Consider the following 24,703-nt stretch of genomic DNA (forward strand, 5'->3'; position numbering starts at 1 on the left):
TATTTCAAGGCTCCCATTAAGATCATCAGCAACCAGGAGCAGCGTCCTGTCCTCAAATATATACTGGTTCTATGAAATATTATTGTCAAGACTTACAGAGATGGGTTGGCAGCAGTTTGGAGGAACACTCAACTCACCCTCCCTGGTGTCTTCAAATAGGCTTCCCTTTCATCCTGATTTTAGCCTCTCTAGTGGACCTTTAGACTCCCTGCTGTCTCCTCCACTCACAGACTGTACCAGTAACTTTTTTCTTCTCGTAGTGGTGGAGGCAAGGCAGTGCTAGGACTCAGTAACACACTCACTATTCAGTCACATGACAGCAGGAGATCTGATTCCACCACTAGACAAGTGACACCTGGAACCGCTGGAGCCAATGGACACTGGATTGCTGGGGTAACCCCTGAGGCTCTTCCCACCTCTGTATCTTCCTCCTGGCTCCATTTGTCACTGCTCCCATCCGGACCTTTGCGCCAAGATTGGCACCATCTTCTCTTTCACAATCAGCTGCCAGAGGAACTCCGTGCACACCAGGTCTTCTCTTCGTCCGGAGTGTCTTCGGCCCCGAAAAATTGATTATTAGGAAGGATTTTCTAGATCTTTTTCCATGCGTCCGCTCAGCTCAGTTTCAGAGCCATGACTTTGCAGTACTCTTTTCAATGTGCAGTGACCGTCGCTCTAATGAGAAGGGATAAGTCAACAAAAGAGTGCACTGTCAATATTTGACCGCTCTTTGCCTTCAAAACATCATCAAAGCATCAATTCTTCTAGGCACACTTGTACATAATTTTTGAAAGCATTTGGAAGGAAAGTTGTTCCAAATATCTTGGAGAATCAACTCTCATGAAACTTTTATCCAGAAGAATTGTTTAGTGGAAATCCTTTGCGCTGCTAAACGATTAAAGAGACGTCAGTCCATGTGTGGCTTATTAATAAATTATGGTTTTATTCTACGCATTTTGAAATTACAAGAACTTCTTCCTCAGGAAAAAGGACCACATGTGCGCCCGATTGCTTGGTCATCACTTCTAATCAGAGCTAGCAAGGGAGCACACTGTCATTGTGCATTAAAAAGAATATTGCACAGTCATGACATATGTCAGAATTGATAAGTATGCTCAGTAGAGCCCTCTAGAGTGAAAGACCTGAGCATTTCACCATGTTTGGTGGTGATCAGAAGATACAGCAAGGACTGGACAGGTGACAGCGAGGAGCGGAAGTGCTGGAGAGGTGAGCGGTGAGATGAATATAATGAGTTCTTTTTATTTTTTACATCTTCTTATATTTATGGTCTGGAGTCTGGGGAATCACAGAGAATAACTTCTCTACAAATTGAATTTCCTGAGAAAATCTGGGCAAACAGGCAAATCTGAATTTTGCCTGATCCAATCTTCTCTAGCAGGCACATAAGGGGCATTACTTATTTCTGGGGGGTATTTGATGAATTGTTCATTTTTGGGGACACTTGGTTATTCTAACATCTTTGGGGGCACTAGTCAGGCATTATTACTTTAGAAGTGGCATTTGGGATATTATTACTTTATACGGCAGCAGTGTAGGAATTTGTACAGTAGATATGGCAGAATACAGTAATGAGCATTATAACTATTTGAGCATCTAAGATGAGCACTTTTGTACTTGGCAATATTATTTTAAATGTGCTGTTTTTCACTATTAAGGGGTAGCAGCAGAATATGGAGTTTGTGTAGGCTGGTTAAAGAAGAATTTTATCATAAGTCCGTAGACAGTGTTGTGCACACCTCCAAATATACATATTCACACACCAATCCCCATGTAGATATTATAAGGGAAAAAGAGGCATAAGCAAGAAATTTCAATAGAATAAAAAACTTTTCTTTAATACAAAAAATTAATAAAATACAATACCACAAAACAGGGAAATCCTCTATAAAAACAACTGGGGACTACATCCACAATGTCGTGAAATCTAGCAGCAAAAATAAATATAATGGAATAGTACGACTAGCAACATAGCACGCAATATGTGAAAAAACCTCACAATGCCTAGCAAAAAAGCGTGTACACTCAGTAATAAATGGATATAAAAAATACATCTAAATATCCTGGAACACATGTTCCTACCATCTTATACACAGCCCAAAAAACAAGGGTAGTCCCTTACTCATCTAGTGGCATGCTGGGCTAAAAAAAGGTATTTAAATACTAGTAAAGTGCCAAAAAACCGCCAATGCTGATAACATACGGTATATTTGCAAAGATGCAGATTCTTGCTGGAAAAAGTAAACTTGCATGAATGTAAATTGGAGTGTCCCACAGCGACCCCGACAGCGCCGTGTCGCCTGACTGGCTTCCTCACATAAGGGGCATTGGCGTTTTTTTCTGTCTATCTGTGCAGAGCCGATGCTGGAAGATTCTATCAAGATTCCGTGATGACATCACTGGTGATGCTCGGCCATGATGACATCACTGGTGATGCTCGGCCATTGTGACATCACTGGTGATGCTCGCCATGATGACATCACTGGTGATGCTCGGCCATTGTGACATCACAGGTGATTCTCGGCCATTGTGACATCACAGCCCCTATAAATAGAAGCCGCGCAGGGTTCCGGGTGCCATTTTTGGTTCTATAGTGACGGAGAGCATTTGCAATTTCTCACTATGGCTGAATTACATCTGAACGGTTTTCAGGAACAAGCGCTATCAGAGGTTCTTATCTTCAATCGCCCTAACATTGCGCTTCTACCACCCGATGGCGTCCTCTGCTTCACTCACCGGCTGGTGGTGCAGCTAGTAAAGGATTGCCTGACTAAAAACCGACAAAATCAACTCACGTCAGAGTATCTGACAGATTTATGTCACAACATCAAGACTTTACTACAGCAGGTAAGTGGCGGACGCTCCGCACACAACTTCTCTATACTCAGAGATAATAATGGTGGGACAGAAGCTTCTTCTTTCCTCCAATATAAAACACGACGAGTCCCCAAATCCTGTATGGAGTCAGTGTATCTGCAGAGAGGAGCAGATCACACATACAATGGCCGCCAATCATCTCAGATTTTTCTTTTTTTCTTTTCTTCTTTATAGGCTGAAAAAAAGTCTCAATCTGGAGACTTGGCTTATATTACAGAACTGGCCGAAAAAATCCTGCGTGTACTAGAACTTCCGGACTGCTCGTCGGACCGCCAGGTAAGCAGCGTCGGACTGGAGCACCTTGGGCCCACCAGAGAAAATCATTCTTGGGGCCCACTATGTACGGTAGCTATATAGAAATAAATACAAGACCACCAATTGTGGGGTAAAATACACTAATATCAGGGTATAATATAAGGTCGTACACTTCTTAATTATATAGCAGTGGTTGGAGTAGCCCCCTCATATAATATTAAGTAGCCCCCTCATATAATATAATGTAGCCCCCCTCATAGAATGTAATGTAGCCCCCCTCATAGAATATAAAATAGCCCCCTCATAGAATATAATGCAGCCCCCCTCATAGAATATAATATAGCCCCCTCATATAATATAATGCAGCCCCCCACATAAAATATAATGCAGCCCCCCTCATATAATATAATGTAGCCCCCCACAGAATATCATCTAGCCCCACAGTCCTACACTCTTATGGCCACTAGGACTCACTCTCTGATATATATAAACAAACACAATTCTCACCTCTCCTCCTCGTTCCCCGCTGATCCCGGCTCTGCTCCGGTATCAGCAGCTGCACTGCCATCTGCCCGACACACAGCGGGTACGCGATGAAGTCACGTCATCACACACCTTCAGTGTCAGAGGCAGAGGGGAATGATGGGAGATGGAGCGTGGTCTGACGCTCTCTCCTCCATTATTGCTTTTATTTGTGATGCCGATACAGTTGAATGTGGTGCACACTGGGGAGGAGTGCTGGGGCCCCGTGGGTCCCCCTGACTCACGGGCCCCATAGCAGCTGCGTGGGCTGGGGCCCTTGTGGGAGCGGGGGCCCTGGTCTGCCAGCCACGATAGGGGGCAGTGTTAGCCTCAGCCTGCGGCTAACACTGCCCGCTATTAAAGTGAAATGAATCTTCACCACTCTCCACGCCCATGGGGGTGTGGGGTTGAGAGAAGATTCATTTCTTTTTAGCAGCGGGGACAGGCTTTAGCTGCAGCTGCCTGTCACTCACTGCTGCTCCGCTGCCATCAGGCGGGTGCCCCTGACTCACGGGCCCCATAGCAGCTGTGTGGTCTGCCGCTTTTAGCGACACGCCACTGGCTGGGGGCCCCTGGAGCAGCAGGGGCCCTAGGCAGCTGCCGGCCCTGTATGCCAGCAGGTGTCAGTGCCTGGGGCCCCCGGAGAATCCTCCAGTTCTCTGGTGGGCCAGTTGGACCCTGCCGGTAAGGAGCCATCACCTTCTAGACTCAGAGTTACAACAGGGGCATCTGTAAATGTTGGTTTCGTCCGTCCTGATTGGAGGATTTGGGGATTTAGTGAAATCTTCCTCAAATTAATTATCTCTATTATATCTATTAGGAAACACCAGAAGGCGACGACGAATATGGGGAGAATGTGACCCCGGAAATCCCTGACCCTACTAGGAGTCAGCCGGAGCCGAGCAGCGATCTGATTGCAGGTGAGCCGATCACACGACCATCTACAAGGAATGTCCAGATATTACACAGCAGGGAATAATGGCGGATTTACTCTCTACTCCATGGAATGGGACCTGTCAGCACATGATACATATAGGAGTGGTGGGATGACGGTGTAGGACGTTCCCCCCATTATATCCAGATATTACACAGCAGGGAATAATGGCAGATTTACTCTCTACTCCATGGAATGGGGACCTGTCAGCACATGATACATATAGGAGTGGTGGGATGACGGTGTAGGACGTTCTCCCCATTATATCCAGATATTACACAGCAGGGAATAATGGCGGATTTACGCTCTACTCCATGTAATGGGACCTGTCAGCACATGATACATATAGGAGTGGTGGGATGACGGTGTAGGACTTTCCCCCCATTATATTCAGATATTACACAGCAGGGAATAATGGCAGATTTACTCTCTACTCCATGGAATGGGACCTGTCAGCACATGATACATATAGGAGTGGTGGGATGACGGTGTAGGATGTTCCCCCCATTATATCCAGATATTACACAGAAGGGAATAATGGCGGATTTACTCTCTACTCCATGGAATGGGACCTGTCAGCACATGATGCATATAGGAGTGGTGGGATGACGGTGTAGGATGTTCCCCCCATTATATCCAGATATTACACAGCAGGGAATAATGGCGGATTTACTCTCTACTCCATGGAATGGGACCTGTCAGCACATGATGCATATAGGAGTGGTGGGATGACGGTGTAGGACGTTCCCCCCATTATATTCAGATATTACACAGCAGGGAATAATGGCGGATTTACTCTCTACTCCATGGAATGGGACCTGTCAGCACATGATGCATATAGGAGTGGTGGGATGACGGTGTAGGATGTTCCCCCCATTATATCCAGATATTACACAGCAGAAAATAATGGCGGATTTACTCTCTACTCCATGGAATGGGACCTGTCAGCACATGATGCATATAGGAGTGGTGGGATGACGGTGTAGGACAGTGATGGCGAACCTATGACACGCGTGTCAGTGCTGACACGCGTAGTCATTTTCAGTGACACGCCGGCCGCCGGCCCCATAGAAATTGCTTCTTTCCCAGGGTCTGAAGGAGAGGAAACTCTCCTTCAGGCCCTGGGAACCATATTAATATGTAAAATAAAGAATTAAAATAAAAAATATAGCTATACTCACCTCTCCGACGCAGCCTGGACGTCCGCGAGGGAACCGGCAGCGTTGTTTGTCACGGGAGGCAGGACACACGCGCATTTTAAAATGCGCGCGTGTCCTGCCTCCCGTGACGTCCCGGCTTGTGATTGGTCGCGCCGCCCATGTGACCGCACGCAACCAATCACAACGTCGGAACGTAATTTTAAAATCCTGAAGGACCTAAAATTACGTCACGGCTTGCTGTGATTGGTCGCATCTCGGTCACATGGGCGGCACCCGACCAATCACAAGCCGGGACTTCAAGTAAGGAAGGAAAACCGCGATTTTTAAGCAAACAACGCTGCCGGTTCCCTCGCAGACGTCCAGGCTGCGTCGGAGAGGTGAGTATAGCTATATTTTTTATTTTAATTCTTTATTTTACACACATTAATGTTGTTTCGATACCGATACCCGATACCACAAAAGTATCGGATCTCTGTATCGGAATTCCGATACAGCAAATATCGGCCGATACCCGATACTTGCGGTATCGGAATGCTAAACAATGGCATCCGATCCGATTTTTTATCGGATCGGATGCCATGCAGGAGGTCTGTGGGTCCAAACAACAGAGCTCCGGTGCAGAGCGTCTAGGCCTGGGACTTCCGGTAGGCCAGGCGCAGCTCCCGGAAGTCCCAGGCCTCTGCGTCGGATCTGTGTTGTTTGGGCGACATTGCGCTGCTCCCTGCTGCGCCGACCAGAAGTCCCAGGCTGCACCGACCAGAAGTCCCAGGCTGCACCGACCAGAAGTCCCAGGCTGCACCGACCAGAAGTCCCAGGCTGCACTTCTGAGGCCTGAGGAGATAGCTGTCTGGAGGCCCTGTCATTGCTGTCTGGAGGCCCTGTCATTGCTGTCTGGAGGCCCTGTCATTGCTGTCTGGAGGCCCTGTCATTGCTGTCTGGAGGCCCTGTCATTGCTGTCTGGAGGCCCTGTCATTGCTGTCTGGAGGCCCTGTCATTGCTGTCTGGAGGCCCTGTCATTGCTGTCTGGAGGCCCTGTGACTACTACAGCAACCATCATCCAGTGAACTGTGGGGTGTCATTGGCCATTACTGAGATAAGTGAGAGGGAGGCATCAGTGATGGCGAACCTGTGGCAGTCCAGCTGTTGCAAAACTACAATTCCCATCATGGCTGGCCATTCAAAGCAAAGGCTTTGGCTGTGAAGACCAGATGGGAATTGTAGTTTTGCAACAGCTGGAGTGCCACAGGTTCGCCATCACTGGAAGAATTCCCCCTCCCCCTCACTTATCTTAGTTCACGGCACCCCACACAAGTTAAATAATAGCAAGACCAACAAAAGAAACCAACTGACAGATGAACAAAGAAGTCACTAAGCAGGTAAGTTAATTCTAATTATACATATTTGTTATTTAAACTATACATGTCGCAAAATTATGTTTTTTTATCAAGGTGACACACCACCCAAGTTATGCTCGGTTTTTTGGCGAATTTTGACACACCGAGCTCAAAAGGTTGCCCATCACTGGTGTAGGACGTCCCCCCTAATAAAAAGAATTTCTTTGCTGAAATCCAATGTGCCAGTCAGGAGAAGAGTAACGTAGAAGCCATATGCAAATAAGGATGGAAGTGCACTGGGGCGGGGAAGAAGGAATCTGAGTGCGGTGACACGCACCCAGTGCACTTCCAGGATAATTTGCATATGGCTGCTATGCTTCAGCTCTCTTCCCATCACTCACATGTGCAATGAGGGTGGGGGCTCCTCATTCATGTGGTGATTGGGGGTCCGCCACCACTTACATTACCTTTATCTGTGGATGCGCTGTACATTCTCATACGATCCCTGACCTCACATGTATGATGGCTGACAATGATCCCTGACCTCACATGTATGATGGCTGACAATGATCCTTGACTTCACATGTATGATGGCTGACAATGATCCCTGACCTCACATGTATGATGGCTGACAATGATCCCTGACTTCACATGTACGATGGCTGACAATGATCTTTGACTTCACATGTATGATGGCCGACAATGATCCCTGACCTCACATGTATGATGGCTGACAATGATCCCTGACCTCTGTGTGATAATATTCCTCTGCCGTCCGGCCACAGTGACCGCACAGTAGTATTGTGTCATATGGAGTCCCATCACTTACATTATATTTACTTCTCTTCTCATAGGTTCCATCTTCCGCCGGATGTTATCCTGCCGGCGCGGATTATCCAGGGCTGCTCGAGCATTTGCTTGTTGCGCCTGTTGCCCTAAAACCATCTGAAAGACAGGAAGTCCAGCAGATCCACCATCACTGCTTTTACTGATCACCTGGTATCTGACCCCGGCTGACTCCCTGACTATGATTGTGTCTATTGACTCTGTTAATAAAATTATAATTATAAAAAAAAAAAAAATGTCCTTCTATCCTATTATTAATTACCTGTATAGAAGGACCTTCATTATTAATTACAAAAAAAATAAATTGTCCTTCTATCCTATTATTAATTACCTGTATAGAAGGACCTTCATTATTAATTACAAAAAAAAAAAAAAATTGTCCTTCTATCCTATTATTAATTACCTGTATAGTAGGACCTTCATTATTAATTACAAAAAAAATAAAAAATTGTCCTTCTATCCTATTATTAATTACCTGTATAGAAGGACCTTCATTATTAATTACAAAAAAAATTGTCCTTCTATCCTATTATTAATTACCTGTATAGAAGGACCTTCATTATTAATTACAAAAAAATAAAAAATGTCCTTGTATCCTATTATTAATTACCTGTATAGAAGGACCTTCATTATTAATTGTAAAAAAAAAAAATTGTCCTTCTATCCTATTATTAATTACCTGTATAGAAGGACCATTATTAATTACAAAAAAAATAAAAAATTGTCCTTCTATCCTATTATTAATTACCTGTATAGAAGGACATTCATTATTAATTACAAAAAAATAAAAAATGTCCTTGTATCCTATTATTAATTACCTGTATAGAAGGACCTTCATTATTAATTGAAAAAAAAAAAAAAAATTGTCCTTCTATCCTATTATTAATTACCTGTATAGAAGGACCTTCATTATTAATTACAAAAAAAAAAAATAAATTGTCCTTCTATCCTATTAATTACCTGTATAGAAGGACATTCATTATTAATTACAAAAAAATAAAAAATGTCCTTGTATCCTATTATTAATTACCTGTATAGAAGGACCTTCATTATTAATTGTAAAAAAAAAAAAAAAATTGTTCTTCTATCCTATTATTAATTACTTGTATAGAAGGACCTTCATTATTAATTACAAAAAAAATGTCCTTCTATCCTATTATTAATTACCTGTATAGAAGGACCATTATTAATTACAAAAAAAAAAAAAATTGTTCTTCTATCCTATTAATTACTTGTATAGTAGGACCTTCATTATTTACAAAAAAAAATAAAAAATTGTCCTTCTATCCTATTATTAATTACCTGTATAGAAGGACCTTTATTATTAATTACAAAAAAAATTGTCCTTCTATCCTATTATTAACTACCTGCATAGAAGGACCTTCATTATTAATTGTAAAAAAAAAAAAAATTGTCCTTCTATCCTATTAATTACCTGTATAGAAGGACCTTCATTATTAATTGTGAAAAAAAAAAAATTGTCCTTCTATCCTATTATTAATTACCTGTATAGAAGGACCTTCATTATTAATTACAAAAAAAATTAAAAATTGTCCTTCTATCCTATTATTAATTACCTGTATAGAAGGACCATTATTAATTACAAAAAAAAAAAAAATTGTCCTTCTATCCTATTAATTACCTGTATAGAAGGACCTTCATTATTAATTACTAAAAAAATTAAAAATTGTCCTTCTATCCTATTAATTACCTGAATAGAAGGACCTTCATTATTATTTACAAAAAAATAAAAATTGTCCTTCTATCCTATTATTAATTACCTGTATAGAAGGACCTTCATTATTAATTACAAAAAAAAAAAAAAATTGTCCTTCTATCCTATTATTAATTACCTGTATAGAAGGACCTTCATTATTAATTACAAAAAAAAAAAAAAATTGTCCTTCTATCCAATTAATTACCTGTATAGAAGGACCTTTATTATTAATTACAAAAAAAAATTGTCCTTCTATCCTATTATTAACTACCTGCATAGAAGGACCTTCATTATTAATTGTAAAAAAAAAAAAAATTGTCCTTCTATCCTATTAATTACCTGTATAGAAGGACCTTCATTATTAATTGTAAAAAAAAAAAATTGTTCTTCTATCCTATTATTAATTACCTGTATAGAAGGACCTTCATTATTAATTACAAAAAAAAAAAAAAATTGTCCTTCTATCCTATTATTAATTACCTGTATAGAAGGACCATTATTAATTACAAAAAAAATTAAAAATTGTCCTTCTATCCTATTAATTACCTGAATAGAAGGACCTTCATTATTATTTACAAAAAAATAAAAATTGTCCTTCTATCCTATTATTAATTACCTGTATAGAAGGACCTTCATTATTAATTACAAAAAAAATAAAAAATTGTTCTTCTATCCTATAATTAATTACCTGTATAGAAGGCCCTTCATTATTAATTACAAAAAAAATAAAATATTGTCCTTCTATCCTATTATTAATTACCTGTATAGAAGGACCTTCATTATTACTAAAAAAATTAAAAATTGTCCTTCTATCCTATTAATTACCTGTATAGAAGGACCTTCATTATTATTTACAAAAAAAATAAAAAATTGTCCTTCTATCCTATTAATTACCTGTATAGAAGGACCTTCATTATTAATTACAAAAAAAATAAAAAATTGTCCTTCTATCCTATTAATTACCTGTATAGAAGGACCTTCATTATTAATTACAAAAAAAATTGTCCTTCTATCCTATTATTAATTACCTGCATAGAAGGACCTTCATTATTAATTACAAAAAAAATAAAAAATTGTCCTTCTATCCTATTAATTACCTGTATAGAAGGACCTTCATTATTAATTACAAAAAAAATTGTCCTTCTATCCTATTATTAATTACCTGCATAGAAGGACCTTCATTATTAATTACAAAAAAATAAAAAATGTCCTTGTATCCTATTATTAATTACCTGTATAGAAGGACCTTCATTATTAATTACAAAAAAAATAAAAAATTGTCCTTCTATCCTATTATTAATTACCTGTATAGAAGGACCTTCATTATTAATTACAAAATAAAAAATTGTCCTTCTATCCTATTATTAATTACCTGTATAGAAGGACCTTCATTATTAATTACAAAAAAATTAAAAACTGTCCTTCTATCCTATTAATTACCTGTATAGAAGGACCTTCATTATTAATTACAAAAAAAAAAAATTGTTCTTCTATCCTATTATTAATTACCTGTATAGAAGGACCTTCATTATTACAAAAAAAAATTGTCCTTGTATCCTATTATTAATTACCTGTATAAAAAGAACCTTCATTATTAATTACAAAAAAAATAAAAAATTGTCCTTCTATCCTATTATTAATTACCTGTATAGAAGGACCTTCATTATTAATTACAAAAGATAAAAAATTGTCCTTCTATCCTATTAATTACCTGTATAGAAAGTCCTTCATTATTAATTACAAAAATAAAAATAAAAAATTGTCCTTCTATCCTATTATTAATTACCTGTATAGAAGGACCTTCATTATTAATTACAAAAAAAAATTGTCCTTCTATCCTATTACCTGTATAGAAGGACCTTTATTAATTACAAAAAAAATAAAAAATAGTCCTTCTATCCTATTATTAATTACCTGTATAGAAGGACCTTCATTATTAATTACAAAAAAAATAAAAAATTGTCCTTCTATCCTATTACCTGTATAGAAGGACCTTTATTATTAATTACAAAAAAAATAAAAAATAGTCCTTCTATCCTATTATTAATTACCTGTATAGAAGGACCTTCATTATTAATTGTAAAAAATAAAAAATTGTCCTTCTATCCTATTAATTACCTGTATAGAAGGACCTTCATTATTAATTACAAAAATAATAAAAAATTGTCCTTCTATCCTATTATTAATTACCTGTATAGAAGGACCTTTATTATTAATTACAAAAAAAATAAAAAATTGTCCTATCCTATTATTAGTTACCTGTATAGAAGGACCTTCATTATTAATTACAAAAAAAATAAAAAATAGTCCTTCTATCCTATTATTAATTACCTGTATAGAAGGATCTTCATTATTAATTACAAAAAAAAATAAAAAATTGTCCTATCCTATTAGTAATTACCTGTATAGAAGGACCTTTATTATTAATTACAAAAAAAAATAAAAAATTGTTCTTCTATCCTATTATTAATTACCTGTATAGAAGGACCTTCATTATTAATTGAAAAAAATAAAAAATTGTCCTTCTATCCTATTAATTACCTGTATAGAAGGACCTTCATTATTAATTGTAAAAAAAAAAATTGTCCTTCTATCCTATTATTAATTACCTGTATAGAAGGACCTTCATTATTAATTACAAAAAAAATGTCCTTCTATCCTATTATTAATTACCTGTATAGAAGGACCTTCATTATTAATTGTAAAAAAAAAAAATTGTCCTTCTATCCTATTATTAATTACCTGTATAGAAGGACCATTATTAATTACAAAAAAAAAAAAAATTGTTCTTCTATCCTATAATTAATTACCTGTATAGAAGGACCTTCATTATTAATTACTAAAAAAATAAAAAATTGTCCTTCTATCCAATTACCTGTATAGAAGGACCTTCATTATTATTTACAAAAAAAATAAAAAATAGTCCTTCTATCCTATTATTAATTACCTGTATAGAAGGACCTTCATTATTAATTACAAAAAAAATTGTCCTTCTATCCTATTATTAATTACCTGCATAGAAGGACCTTCATTATTAATTACAAAAAAATAAAAAATGTCCTTGTATCCTATTATTAATTACCTGTATAGAAGGACCTTCATTATTAATTGTAAAAAAATAAAAAATGTCCTTCTATCCTATTATTAAATACCTGTATAGAAGGGCCTTCATTATTAATTACAAAAAATAAAAAATTGTCCTTCTATCCTATTAATTACCTGTATAGAAGGACCTTCATTATTAATTACAAAAAAATAAAAAATGTCCTTGTATCCTATTATTAATTACCTGTATAGAAGGACCTTCATTATTAATTGTAAAAAAAAAAATTGTTCTTCTATCCTATTATTAATTACCTGTATAGAAGGACCTTCATTATTAATTACAAAAAAAAAAATTGTTCTTCTATCCTATTATTAATTACCTGTATAGAAGGACCTTCATTATTACAAAAAAAAATTGTCCTTGTATCCTATTATTAATTACCTGTATAGAAGGACCTTCATTATTAATTACAAAAAAAAAAATTGTTCTTCTATCCTATTATTAATTACCTGTATAGAAGGACCTTCATTATTACAAAAAAAAATTGTTCTTCTATCCTATTATTAATTACCTGTATAGAAGGACCTTCATTATTAATTGTAAAAAAAAAAATTGTCCTTCTATCCTATTATTAATTACCTGTATAGAAGGACCTTCATTATTAATTACAAAAGATAAAAAATTGTCCTTCTATCCTATTAATTACCTGTATAGAAAGTCCTTCATTATTAATTACAAAAAAAAAATTGTCCTTCTATCCTATTAATTACCTGTATAGAAGGACCTTCATTATTAATTACAAAAAAAATAAAAAATTGTCCTTCTATCCTATTATTAATTACCTGTATAGAAGGACCTTCATTATTAATTACAAAAGATAAAAAATTGTCCTTCTATCCTATTACCTGTATAGAAGGACCTTCATTATTAATTACAAAAAAAAATAGAAAATTGTCCTTCTATCCTATTAATTACCTGTATAGAAGGACCTTCATTATTAATTACAAAAAAAATAAAAAATAGTCCTTCTATCCTATTATTAATTACCTGTATAGAAGGATCTTCATTATTAATTACAAAAAAAAATAAAAAATTGTCCTATCCTATTATTAATTACCTGTATAGAAGGACCTTTATTATTAATTACAAAAAAAATAAAAAATTGTTCTTCTATCCTATTATTAATAACCTGTATAGAAGGACCTTCATTATTAATTACAAAAAAAATAAAAAATTGTCCTTCTATCCTATTAATTACCTGTATAGAAGGACCTTCACCATCTTCTACTGATCACCTGGCATCTGACCCCGGCTGACTCCCTGACTATGATTGTGTCTACTGATTCTGTTCCTAGTTTTACCCCTCCCTTATCCTTCTATCTTATTATTAATTATGTGGGCAGCACGGTGGCTCAGTGGTTAGCACAGCAGCCTTGCAGCGCTGGAATCCCACCAAGGACAACATCTGCAAAGAGTTTGTATGTTCTCCCCGTGTTTGCGTGGGTTTCCTCCGGGTTCTCCGGTTTCCTCCCACATTCCAAAGACATACTGATAGGGAATGTAGATTGTGAGCCCCATTGTCTGTAAAGCGCTGCGTAGTATGTTAGCACTATATAAAAATAAAGATTATTATTAATTACAATAAAAAATAAATGAAAATACTTCTAGGTTTACTTACATTTTTTTCACATTGATCAAACTGAACTATGTATTTTGTTATCTGATAAAATTCAGTCCATATACAGATAGTGGCCGGTGGCCGGACCTTATGCTACAAACACTTATTACCTTTTGTGTCCAACATTTTACTTCTGAGCTGTAAATGTTCGAGCAGGATCCTCCCCTCCTCTTGTAGGAATAGAACTCTGTGTTCATTTGTAATGTCTGACATTGAGCCTGTCACCTCTGAATTGTGAAACACCATGGAATAGCTACAGAACTGGATTATGAATTAGTAGTATATAAAATACATCACATTTTTACTTTCATGTTTTATGATATGGATCAGTTAAATGTTTAGAGTTCGTGTTTCCTCATTTTTTTTCAATGACTCTCCATAGAGTGTGGTCCTGTTTCATGGGGCAGTAATAAGGCTATGGATGTGCCCGATATTCAGGGATCGTTTACTGTGAGCCTTTTGTCTGTGGCCTTATACCCTGACATAGAAGACGTCCTAACTAGATCGTTAGACTGGCTCCATCACCCCCTCTAAACTGTGCATAGAATTGGTATTCAAACAAAATAAAACAACTTTGCTGAGCTTTTCTGACAGCACTACCAAAACATACAAAGCAAATGAGTAAATAACGGGACCATGCAAAATGGATAACAACATATTGCACTAAATCTCTTTTCATTATTACCACTTTTTATTACATTTATTACCTTATAACCAGAACATAGATTAATACCAACATAGGGAGGGAGAGTGGACAACTCTAATGTACATATTGCCATGAAATGTTCTGTGGTCCGAGCTGGGAATATGGGTCCTGGAGTAGGATTTAGGCTGCTTTTACACATCAGGTTTTTGCCGTCAAGCTTAATCCGTCGAATTGTGAACAAAACGGATACAGCAAAAGTTGCCGCCGGATCCGTTTTTTTTCTCATAGACTTATATTAGTGACGGATTGCGACGGATGGCCTCACGTTTCATCCATTTTTTGCCGGACCCGTGGAAAATAGTTTATCCGACGGCCGGAGAAAACAGACATAGAAACGTTTTTTGTGTCCGTCAAAGAAACGGACAGCGACGGATCCGTCATTTTCTAGAATGGAAGCCAATGGCGATGGATTCCGTTTTTTAACTGAGCATGCTCCGATTTTTTTAGGATCCAATTAGCTGGATCAGCTAGTCCGATCCGGCGAAAGAAACAGATCCGTCGCATCAGTTTTTCACAATCTGCGTCGGATCCGTTTTTTTTCACAATTCGATGTATTGTGACTGATGTGTGAAAGCAGCCTAAGAGGGAGTCACGCATCCCTATCCGAAATATCTTATCTGCACATCTATTGAGTGAGAATGTGTCAGCACAATTATGTCACTGATGTAAGGTACTATTAATCGCTAGGAGATATTAGGATGGGCTTACCTCTATGTATTTTGTGAAATAGGGGCTGGTATTGGCTAGGAATATATCACTCTAGCTTTATCAGGGGAAGTGGTCTCCCTGTGGTCTTCTATAGCCCAAACTATATAGGCAATTATATTGAGGGGTATTTACACTATGTGAATCTGAATTGATATTGAATAAAGGTTATACAGTTTACGGGCATCTTTTTCAGTAAACTACACCCACACTAACTCAGCTACGCATTCAGGCCTCCAGGCTCTTCCTCCAGCGATCTTCACATCTGTATAAGAGTGCGGTTGAACTGTTCACAGACTCTATTTCCCTGCGGGTGGTAAGGCGTTGTCCGAGATGTTGCGATCTGGTACAGATGGTGCAATTCTTCCATCACTTTCCCAAGAAAACAGGCGCCTTGATCAGAGTGAATTCGCTTCGGGCAGCCGTACACCTGAAAGAAATTCTTGCAAATGGCAAGAATAGACCTCCAGCAGCCTGGATTGTGGCCTCTCCACTCTTCCTCCAGACTCTGGGACCTTGATTTCCAAGGTCTAGTGTTAAGTACCCACAATTAATGATGGTTTGGGGAGCCATGTCATCTGCTGGTGTAGGCCCACTGTGTTTTATCAAAACCAAAGTCATGTCAAGATGGGACGCTGCGGCTATTAATCCATTGGGAGACCTTATAGATGACTTTGCCTTAATTCCATTTAATGATATCCTGACTTCTCATCCATTCCTGAGGGGGGCCTTTAATAAATACCTTCAAATTAGGCATTTGCTTTACACTGGGCCTGCTCCTTGGACTCTACCTTTGACTTTTTCCCTGAAAAGAACACTTTTCTCCACTGGCAGGGGAAACTCGGGTTTATCTACTTTTATAAGATACTCAATAATCCCCCCTTGGAGAGAACACTCCCATACATGATAAAGTGGGAAAAATAATTGAAATTCTTTACATCCCCTCAGAAGTGGCATGATGCTATTAGTCTAGTACAAAAATCCTCTAGATTTAGTGTTAATCACCTAGAGCAGATTAAAAAACTGCACCTCAGATGATATCTCTATCCGGGGAGAATAGCTCACTTCTCTACAATTTATTCCCCCCTTTGCTGGAGAAGTTGCAAGCAAAAAGGTTTCTTGAGCCATATGTGGTGGGACTGTCCGGTAATTTTCCCATTCTGACTTTGGGGTTTTGATCTGTGCTCACACATTTTAGGCCAGAGAATGCCTCCAGAACCCAATCTGGCGGTCTTACATCCTGGTCTGGACAATTATCCGGTCGAGATGAGGACGGTTCTTTCACATATTCTGATATCCGCAAGATTTTGTGCTGCTGCAAATCTGAAGTCCGGTACGTTTTCTGACGGATCCGGCAAAAAAACGGATGAAACGTGTGGCCATCAGGCGCAATCTGGCGCTAGTACAACTCTATGAGAAAAAAAAACGGATCCGGCAGAAAAAAAAAACGGATCCGTTTTTTTCAAAACTCGCCGGATTGTGCCTGACGGCAAAAATCTGATGTGTGAAAGTAGCCTTAGACAGCTGAACAAGACGTAGAATAAAATCTACTATATAAAAGACAAATGTAAATAGAAATGGTGTCGTTAAAAACATCATCTTGTACCACAAAAAATAAGCCGTCAATTAGCTCCGTCAGCAGAGAAATCTAAAAAAGGGATTGTTTTCAGAATATAGAGAAGCCAAAACGATTTTTTTTTCTATAAAATGGTTTTTATTCTGAATAACCAAGAAAACAAAAAACCCCTATATAAATGTGGTATTGCTGTCACAGTACTGGCTCAAAGAATAAAGTCATCTAATCACTTTTAACCACACAATGAACAAAATAAATAAGAAAGCAAACAGAAAAACTATTCTGCATCCCTAAAATCGAAATAGAAAATGATCAAAAAATGTTATGTGCCAAAAAATGCCACCAATAAACACTCCAACTCATCCCACAAAAAACAAGACTGTCGGCAGAAAAAGAGAAAAATTATAGCTCTCAAAATATGGTGACGCTAAACCCCATTTTTAGTGTGCGATAATAGCAAAATCTAAAAAAAAAATATATAAATCTGGTACTGCTGTAATCATAGAGAACAAGGGAATAAAGGTAGATCCCATTGTGTGGTGGAAAATTGGCAAGTATATATAGTGAATTACAACATAGGATGTGCAGTACACACACACAACTAAAAAAAGGACCGGACTATGTACATATATATACCAACAGGACAGTCGGTGACTACACATGAGAAAAAACAAAAACGGATCCGATCGTAAAGTCCCAATACAAGGAAATTGTGAAAAAGATGTATTTAATTGCCATTCAGGTCATGAGAGGATAACAAAACAATTTAAAGACAAGTAGTGAAAACAAGGGGTGCACATCAGTATCCAGAGGAAAAAGGGGTTATATAACAATTCAATACAGAACAAGCAAAAATACAATGCAAAATATACCATCTACATAGAATCAATGGTTTAAATGGATGCTAGCAAGCATTTATAAACCAAAAATTGTGGCCAAATTTGATAAATATTGTGGAAAGTCGGCTCACTTAGCTGCTCCTCGAGGTAGACACAGGACCACGTTTGGCTAACGTCTCCGGATGGTTTATTGCGTCATAAACCAAAAACCCAAACTGGTAACAGAAAACAGTAATTACTTACCGGTAATTGTGTTTCCAGGAATCCATCCTGACAGCACTATGGAGGTTGCCCTTCTTATTCTTGCTGGGACAGGAAGCAACGAGAGGTTAAAAGGACCCTCTCATCTCCACCCCTCAGTGACTTTTCCAAGTAACACACCAGGATGGATGCCACAGAATTTATTGACCGTTCTTTACACAAACGTTACATCACATAAGTATGGAATTTCTCAGAAGGGAGGGAACTAGCTGTGCTGTCAGGATGGATTCCTGGAAACGCAATTACGGGTAGGTCTAATTACCGTTTTCCAGGTCACCCTCCTGACAGCACTGATCTAGGGTGGGACCACTGCGTGAAGAACCTTTCTACCGAAGGCAACTTGACCTGAGACTATGTCTAGTTTGTAATGTCTCGAAAAAGTACTCAGACTGGACCATGTTGCAGCCCTACAAATCTGATCTACTGATGCCCCCCTCTTTCTGCCCATGAAGTGGATATTGCTCTACTTGAATGGGCTTTTAACATCTTAGGAGGAGTTATACCTTCTGCCTCTTAGGCCAGGCCGATCGTGGATCCGATCCCCCTTGCTATTGTGGATTTTGACACCTTTTTTCCCCTATTTGTTCCCCCGTACTGTACGAACAAGTCTGGGTCCCGTCTCCAGTCCCTGGTAGTTTCCAGGCAGTAGAGAACCATCTGTCTCACGTCAAGAGTGGAAGTTCTGCTCCTTGAGATTTCTAGGATGCTGACAGAAGGAGGGAAGTACAACTTCCTGGTTCATATTCTAAGTCGACACAACTTTGGGGAGAAAGGCCGGGTCGAGCCTCAAGACTTTTCGATCCTCGAATATCTGCAGATAAGGGTCCCTGATAGATAGGGCCTGTAACTCTCCTACCCTCTTGGCCAATGTAATAGCTATTAGGAAGGCCATTTTAAATGAGAATCTGCTAATGTCTACCCTTCTTACAGGCTCGTACGGGTGCTTACATAGCGCATTGAGAACCAGGTTACGATCCCAAGGTGGAACAGATCTCCACACAAAAGTTTTCAGCCTTTGTACAGCTCTGGAGAACCTTGCTATCCAGGGGTGGGCTTCAAGGCGAGAATCAAAGAATATGCTTAACACTGAAATTCATACTCTTAGGGTACTTGGTCTTAGGCCTCTGTTGAATCCTGCCTGCAGTAAATCTAGAATCCTGGGAATATCAGGGCGATATGTATCCACCAAGGATCCCCCACACTCAGAAACGTTTCCAGATCTTGTTATATGTGGATGAAGTTACAGGCTTTCTACTTGCCTGAAGGGTAGATATCACCTCATTGGACAACCCCCTTAACCTCAGGACCTGCCTCTCAGCATCCATGCCGAAAGTTGTAGACTGTCCGGGTTCTGGTGAAACACTGGGCCATGGCAGAGGTCTTTTCTCAGTGGAAGCAGGATGGGATCTTCCACTGACATCTTCCTCAGCAGAGGAAATCATCTCCTTCTTAGCCAGAAGGGCACTACCAAAATTATCTTTACCCTCCTTCCTGTACATTCCCTAGTACTCATGGAATCAGAGGGAGAGGAGGGAACGCGTAGGTTAGTTCACCCCTTCCAAGATTGGGATAGTGTGTCGATGCCTGATGGATTGTCTAGGGAGTTTAGCGAGAAAAATTGCCTGACCTTCGCGTTTTCTCTGGATGCGAAGAGATCTACTTGTGGAACTCCCCAATGCTGACACAGCATGCAGAACACCTCCTCGTTCAGCTCCCACTCTGTCGGAGATATCCTCTGCCTGCTTAGGAAGTTTGCCACTTGGTTTTTGGACCCCTCTAGGTGAACTGCAGAAACGGATAGCACCATCCTCTCCACCCACCGAAAGATCTTCCCTACTAAATGTTGCAGAGCGGGATGTCTTGGACATACTTGATGCTGTAAAAATGCCACAGTCATCGTGTAGCCTGACAGGACTCTCACATGCCTGCCCCTGACTACTGACTGGACCTGGAATAGGACCTCTCACACTGCGCACAGTTCCCTGTAATTTGAGGACTTGTCTCTGATCTCTGGAGTCCAAGTTCCTTGGAAGTATCTCCCTTCAATATGACAACTCCAGCCTAGTTGACTTGTGTCGGTGGTCATCACTGCGCAGGGAGAGAGAACCCAGGGGACTCACATCTGGAGGTTTTTGGGAATGGTCCACCAGTGCAGAGATCTCCTTACTGAGGCAAAGAGGGGCATCATGGTATCCAAGTACAGTTGGCTCTTGTCCCAAGCAGCCAGAATGGCCCCCTGTAGAACCCGTGAGTGAAACAGATTCCACTGAACACAGGGGATGTAGGAAGTCATTAATCCCAGGATATTCACTGCCTCCTTGATTGAACAATGGCTTCCTGAGGATTGACGGATCCTGTCCCCTATTAAGGTCTGCTTCTCTACTGACAAGAAAGCTGTTCTTAGGTGAGAGACTAGGAGAACTTCCAGGAACCTTTTTCTGGATAGAGATCTGACTTCTTCCAGCTTATCACCCATCCCAGCCTTTGTAGCGTGCAGTCTGAGGTCCGACATTGCTCCACGAGTTCTTCCCTGGAGCTGACTATGATAAGGAAGTCATCCAGGTAGGGGACTATGATAATATCTAACTTTAACTTCCTTAGATAGGCGACCACTTCTGCCATTAGCTTCGTGAACACTCTGAGCGCTGAGGCTAAACCGAAGGGAAGGCAATGGAACTGGCAGTGAAGGTCCCTCTCCTGGACCTTTAGAGCGAATCTTAGGACTGCTGGAAGGAAGCATGGATGGGAAAGTGATAGTACGCCATTTTTAGGTCTAGGGTACACATCACCGCGATTTTGTCTATCAGGGGGACTGTGGACCTGATGGACTCCATTTTGAAGTTTTTGTACTTTACCCAGCGGTTTAGAGGTTCCAGGTTTATTATTGTGCGGCTCTCTCCCAAGGGTTTTTTGACCGAAAAGAGACTGAAATAGTGGCCTTTGCACCTTTCATCCTCTGGCACCGGGACTATTCTTCAGATCTTTAGGAGATCCAGAACATCTGACCACATGTGAGAAGCTTGTTATTATGAACCTCCCTGGCGTGATCTGGGTAAACTCTACTCTGAAACCTGAAGAGATTATCCCCAACACCCACTCATTTTCTGAGATCTCTTGCCAACTTTCTAGATACTGTCCTAGCCCCCCCCCCCTCACAGCGCCATTATCTTCCTGAACGTGAACCGAAGATAAGAGTCCTTACTCCTACCTCCTTTGGGGTAGCTCCATCTGCCTAACTTCCCCTTCCCCTTATAGCCTAAACTCTGGTTGGGTTGGGGTCTACGAAAGGGCTAATACTTTTTTGGTTTATCCTCAGGGAACCACATCTTTTTATCTGATGCCTTTTCCAGAATATCATCTAGAACTAGGCCAAACACTATCACCGAAACCAGCACAGTCAACTTATTATTAAAACTTAGCTTTTACTAATTTATATCTAAAATTTCCATGGTACCAGACAACAAAACAACATATATAAAGTGCTCAATAATACCAGTGTTTATAAAAAATTGGTTCGGTCTCACCCAGTTGTCAGTTCCGATTTCCTGGGATCACCGGAGAAGGGAATGGAACACAGCTTGTTTTTTTTAGACTGTGTATCATCTGACCATGTTTTTAGCCAAATAGCTCACCGGGCAGCATTAGATAAGGCTTTGTTCCTGGCTGCGAATCTAACAGATTCTGCAGATGCATCAGCCATGAACTTGGTAGCTAGCATTAGGAGGGGAGTTTTAGACTATAGGTGTTCCTCTAGGTCATCGACCCATAGGTGCATGGACCGAGCGACTGAGGTTGCCACGATGTTGGCACAAATTATGGCAGCCGACATCTCCCAGGTTCTCTTAAGGAGACCATCCGCCTTTCGATCCATCAGGTCTTTAAGGTTAGATGAGTCCTCAAACGGGATTGAAGTCCTCTTTGCCACCTTGGCTATAGGCACATCGATTTTGGGGATGTTCTCACAGGCTTTAATGTCCTCTGGCTCAAAAAGCAGGCGAAGCTTAAAGTCTCCGGGAATAACCAGCCTCTTCTCGGAGTCTTCCCGCTCCTCCATGATCATCGAGCGGCTGTGGTTGTTAACCGGGAAGACTGTTCCTCTGGGAACTTAATTCACCGAACATCTCGTCCTGTATAGAGAGAGGCTTTTGGGTTTCCTCCACCTGCATAGTGCTCCTGAATGCCCGAAGGAGTTCGTCCGTGTCCTCAAAAGGAGAAAAGGTATCTCTTCCCTCCCTCTGGTGGGTGTGAAATCATTTCCCCTTCTTTCTGATCAGATTCACCTTAGTATACATCCTGAGAGGTCAGTGCCATCTCCCTTGGCCTCTTGGCACGGGAACTGCTCTGGCACTCTTGCTGAAAAGCGTGCATCTGGATAAGCCCCGAGATAGAGGCCTTTACCTCCTCTCTGATAATTGACCTCATATCCGACAGCAGAGATGACTGCTCCTCCCTGATGACCTTTCAAATGAAAGGTTCGCATAGATGTTTTTGCCAGGTGTCCGACAGCTTAGTATTTCAGATAGCACATCTTCTACATTTCCCTTCTTTCTTGCAGGTGTTGCAGAGGCGGATGCTCCCCCCCTAGAATACACAGAGTATGTGCCATGTGTTTCTATGTGTGAGGTAAGGGGCTGTAAGTGGGTATCTCACTAACCCTTCTACTCACGTAACCCTGACCTTGTTCAGATGTAACCTCAGCTTTGGCAGATTCCTCCATGTCCAAGTATATAGTAGGGCAGCCTACAGACATTTAGGACCCTATTTATACGATACCCTTCAGACAAGACACCACTAGGATCCTTGTTTCGTCTGGATACTTCCTGCGTTCCACCGTGGAACGCATGCTGGCCGCTTGTTTCGTCTGGATACTTTCTGCGTTCCACCGTGGAACGCATGCTGGCCGTGACCCGGAAGTGCTCTGCCCAGCTTGCAGAGATGACATCACCGGAATTGTACCCACAGGGGATTCAGCCTGCCAGAGGCAGACGCCGGAGCAGAGAGCCTCCTGACATGAGGAGGTGGCTCGCAGCCCAGGAGCAGCGCTCAGAAGGTAGGCTTAGGGACCCCCATTGGAGGGTGTCGGCCACAGACTGCTTGACAGCGGAAAGGGAGAGGCTGGGCCCCCCTCGATCTGCACTGGGTCTGCCAGGTACAGTCAGGAGGGATACGCCGGAGCTTTTCTCTCGTCGTTTCTATCCTCACTGGAACACTGATGGGGTGGAGATGGGAGGGACCTTTTAACCTCTTGTTGTTTCCTGTCCCAGCAAGGATAAGAACGATCTCCATAGTGCTGTCAGGAAGGATGACCTGGAAAACTAGCCTTTCTGGCTCAAAAGAAAGTAAATAGTTCCTACAAAGTCCTGCCCAGCACTTCTGGGACAACACATATGGCAGCTTTCGCAGGAGCTCCAGTATGGAGGCTCCCTTTCCTCCACACACTCAGACAAAAAAACTGGCTGGACATTTAAAGGGAACCTGTCACCCCAAAAATCGAAGATGAGCTGCGGCCACCGGCATCAGGGGCTTATCTACAGCATTATGTAATGCTGTAGATAAGCCCCCAATGTATCCTGAAAGATGAGAAAAAGAGGTTATATTATACTCACCCAGGGGCGGTCCCGCTGTGGTGCGGGTCCGATGGGCATCGCGGTCCGGCGCCTCCCATCTTCTTACGATGACATCCTCTTCTTGTCTTCACGCCGCAGGCGTACTTTGTCTGCCCTGTTGTGGTCAGAGCAAAGTACTGCAGTGTGCAGGCGCTGGGCCTCTCTGACCTTTCCTGGCACCTGCGCACTGCAGTACTTTGCTATGAAGATAGGTGCCCAAGAAGATAGGTATGCGGGGGCAATATCCATTGCTCATTACCAGCCGGAGAATACCAGCCCCCAGCTGTCAACTTTAGCAAGGCTGGTTGTCAAAAATGGGGAGGACCCCACGCCATTTTTTAAAAAATATTTATTTAAATAATTAAAAATACGGTGTGGGGACCCCTGAATTCTTGATAACCAGCCTTGCTAAAGTCGACAGCTGAGGGTTGCAGCCCGCAGCTGTCAATTTTGCCTGGCTGGTTATCAATAACATAAGGGAACCCATGCCGCTTTTTTTATTTAGAGAATGATGCAAACTGTCTTCATAACCCAGCACCGATACGTGGGGTACTGATGCGGCACACAGTTGCCACAAGTATTACACACACATACAGCGATAAATCCGGTACTGTTTATGGCAG

General features: G+C 40.5%; 1 protein-coding gene across 1 annotated transcript; it reads left to right on the forward strand.

Moving 5' to 3' along the window:
* Positions 1–2,579: 2,579 nt before the first annotated feature.
* LOC143776702 (microtubule-associated serine/threonine-protein kinase 3-like) lies at positions 2,580–8,186 on the forward strand. Its single transcript, XM_077266781.1, has 4 exons — positions 2,580–2,865; positions 3,070–3,171; positions 4,493–4,592; positions 7,955–8,186. The coding sequence occupies exons 1-4, from the start codon at positions 2,641–2,643 to the stop codon at positions 8,047–8,049; spliced, it is 522 nt and encodes a 173-aa protein (XP_077122896.1). The 5' UTR covers positions 2,580–2,640; the 3' UTR covers positions 8,050–8,186.
* The last annotated feature ends 16,517 nt before the right edge of the window (positions 8,187–24,703 follow it).

The sequence above is a fragment of the Ranitomeya variabilis genome, chromosome 1 (assembly GCF_051348905.1).
Source record: "Ranitomeya variabilis isolate aRanVar5 chromosome 1, aRanVar5.hap1, whole genome shotgun sequence".
NCBI lineage: Eukaryota > Metazoa > Chordata > Amphibia > Anura > Dendrobatidae > Ranitomeya > Ranitomeya variabilis.

What these genes read in the sequence shown, in the direction of transcription:
- LOC143776702 (XM_077266781.1), top strand. Translation starts at nt 2,641, where the DNA reads ATGGCTGAATTACATCTGAACGGTTTTCAGGAACAAGCGCTATCAGAG. An exon ending in TCAAGACTTTACTACAGCAG is followed by an intron (nt 2,866 to 3,069) that starts GTAAGTGGCGGA and finishes TCTTCTTTATAG; the next exon opens with GCTGAAAAAAAGTCTCAATC. An exon ending in GAGCAGCGATCTGATTGCAG is followed by an intron (nt 4,593 to 7,954) that starts GTGAGCCGATCA and finishes CTCTTCTCATAG; the next exon opens with GTTCCATCTTCCGCCGGATG.